The 2,343-nt window shown below is 42.3% G+C and overlaps 1 protein-coding gene across 1 annotated transcript in view; it reads left to right on the top strand.

Moving 5' to 3' along the window:
- Positions 1-2,343, top strand: part of KIAA0368 (KIAA0368 ortholog) — a 57,363-nt gene that overhangs the window by 42,059 nt on the left and 12,961 nt on the right. The window contains exons 33-34 of the mRNA XM_009882128.1: positions 1,026-1,073; positions 2,135-2,256. Of these exons, the coding sequence (XP_009880430.1) occupies positions 1,026-1,073; positions 2,135-2,256 (170 nt within the window). The remainder of the gene's footprint in view (positions 1-1,025; positions 1,074-2,134; positions 2,257-2,343) is intronic.

Raw genomic sequence — 2,343 nt, 5'->3', positions numbered from 1 at the left:
CCTGGATATGAAGGGATTTCTAAGTATTTGCTTAACTCTTGAGTATAGAAACATTTATTTTGGACTGCTTCTATGCTTAAATGACTTGTGTAATATGAAGTCAGTCCTGGGGTCTGAGCTGTGTTGTTGCTGGATCCAGACTTCTTTGCTTGAGCTTAAGCAAGGCTGAGCTGTTCTCCAAAGTGTACTGTGTACCAGGAAGTTGCTTCCATACTGGTAGATTTAGTGTGTTCAGAAATGTTCCTGGGCACTGAAACCACCTGAGCAGTTTTGCCTTAGTGCTAATAAGCTATATTAGCCTCCGAAATAGAGCAGCTGCCTGGAAACTGCCTTTTGGGAAGGGTCTAATTCCTGAATTTTGCCTGGAAATGGTTTGGGAAAGTCTACTTCGCCAGGCCAGCTTTTTTCCAAGAACATCCTAAGACATTAGCAGTCCAGGTGATTGTGTTTCAGTATCCAGGAATATTGCTAGATTCTGCTTAATTCAGCTGCATAAGTAAAGTTAGAGTCTAGTTGGTGGTGGTGTCGCATGCAACCAGAGCTGCACTAATTTTACTGTTTGCTTTTAGTCCATCTTTCTCTAGTCCTAGACATTCAGTTGAGTAAAGCATTGCTGAGCAACGGGCATTTTATTGAGGAGGGAATAAGGGATACCCACAGTGCTATATACTTCTTTTTGCAGTAGAAGGTTCCATTCGTTGGTTTGGGGTTGGGGGTTTAATTTTGTGTGTGTGTGTGTGTTTTTTTTGTGTTGAAAAGGACAACCAGTAAAATAATATCATACAGACAAATGCAAACAGAAGCGCAGAGAACCTGGCAGTGTCATGCAGGATTGTTAATGTCTTTGTCATTGAGTAGACCAGATACTCAGATGGACCAAAGCCACAATTTCTTTGAAAGATATTATATTAAGTATTAGCCGTGAAATAGCCTTGTCAGTACTAGTGTTGTATTTATCAATTAATATGAATCATTCTATAGAAGATTTAAAAATAGTAACAATGGATTGTTGACTTCTTTTTTAGGAGACTGTGCGAAAGGCAGCAGAGCTAGCCCTAAAAACTTTAAGCAAGGTAAAACTCTAATTTCGTCATTTGCACATGGAGACGTGTATGGTTTTGATGTCAGGTAATCAGTCATTCACTATCATATCTGCAGGAGTCACCTGTTTACCGTACACTGTTGTCTTGAAAAGATCTCTAGTTTAAGGTGCAGTTGTAATAAACAGAACAGCCACCTAGAAAGCAATCATAATAAGCTTGACCACATACTCTTCTGTACTTCTGTTGTTGCTGGTGAAGTTCTGCTGCTTGAGGACAATGCTATGTTAAGTTCTATATGACTAAAGGAGGGATACAATGAACTGTTTTTTTCCTCTGATGTCCTTTTTTTCCCTGATTTGGTGGTGGGATTTAAGGAAACGTCAGCAGCTGACCAGGCCCAGCTGATCCAGCTGACCAAGCCCAGTTGAACATCACTGGTGTTGAACTAGATGACCTTTAAAGGTCCCTTCCAACCCAAACTATTCTATGATTCTATGAAAGTAATCCAGCCTGGACTTCACTCTCTGATGCTGTTACTGCACAAGATTTTTTGAGACACATATTCTTTAATATTTTGTTTGGTGTTCCTCTAAAAAAGTCACATCGGTGGAAATGGAAATGGATCTTAAGAGCTGTGTTTGAAATCACAGCCTTCACAATGCATGCAGCATGACATTTCAATGGCACACGTGGTGATCTGGTCCCAAAACACTGCAATTGCAGAATCTGTTCTCGTCTGGGACTTGCTGCACTGATTCATGGAATGGTTGAATCCACGTGGCTGAGATAGGCTGACCCTTAACTGAGAGGTCGTTTGGTCCATCTCTTCCTCCAGATGCAGATCAAGGCCTGCTAGGCTCTGAATTTGCCTTTTCTGGAAGCTGAGTGTAGCCGAAACTCTTTTAGGGATGTGGCTTAGGGCTTAATTACTTCCTGGAGAAGAGAACGAAGGTGTAACAGAGCCTGGGTTTGGCTGTGAGAAGTTGCCGTAGTCACTGTTGGCTTCTTCTGTCTGACAGAGAAGGTGCTTTAATGTAATCTGAGCGGGAGGTTTGTACATGCTTGCAACACCGATTCTCACCTGTCTCCAGGTCTGTGTGAAAATGTGTGATCCCTCTAAAGGAGCAGCAGGTCAGAAGACGATAGCTGTATTGCTCCCTTGCCTCCTAGACAAAGGAATAGTGAGCACAGTTGCTGAAGTCCGATCTCTCAGGTTAGTTTTGCATCATGTAAGTTCCCCGGGGATTGGGTCATGAGTTGTCCCAAAGAGACCCAGCTTACTCACCTGAGTTGCAGAATG

The sequence above is a fragment of the Charadrius vociferus genome, unplaced genomic scaffold (assembly GCF_000708025.1).
Source record: "Charadrius vociferus isolate BGI_N301 unplaced genomic scaffold, ASM70802v2 scaffold693, whole genome shotgun sequence".
Lineage (NCBI taxonomy): Eukaryota > Metazoa > Chordata > Aves > Charadriiformes > Charadriidae > Charadrius > Charadrius vociferus.
This window is presented reverse-complemented; position numbering and strand designations above follow the sequence as displayed.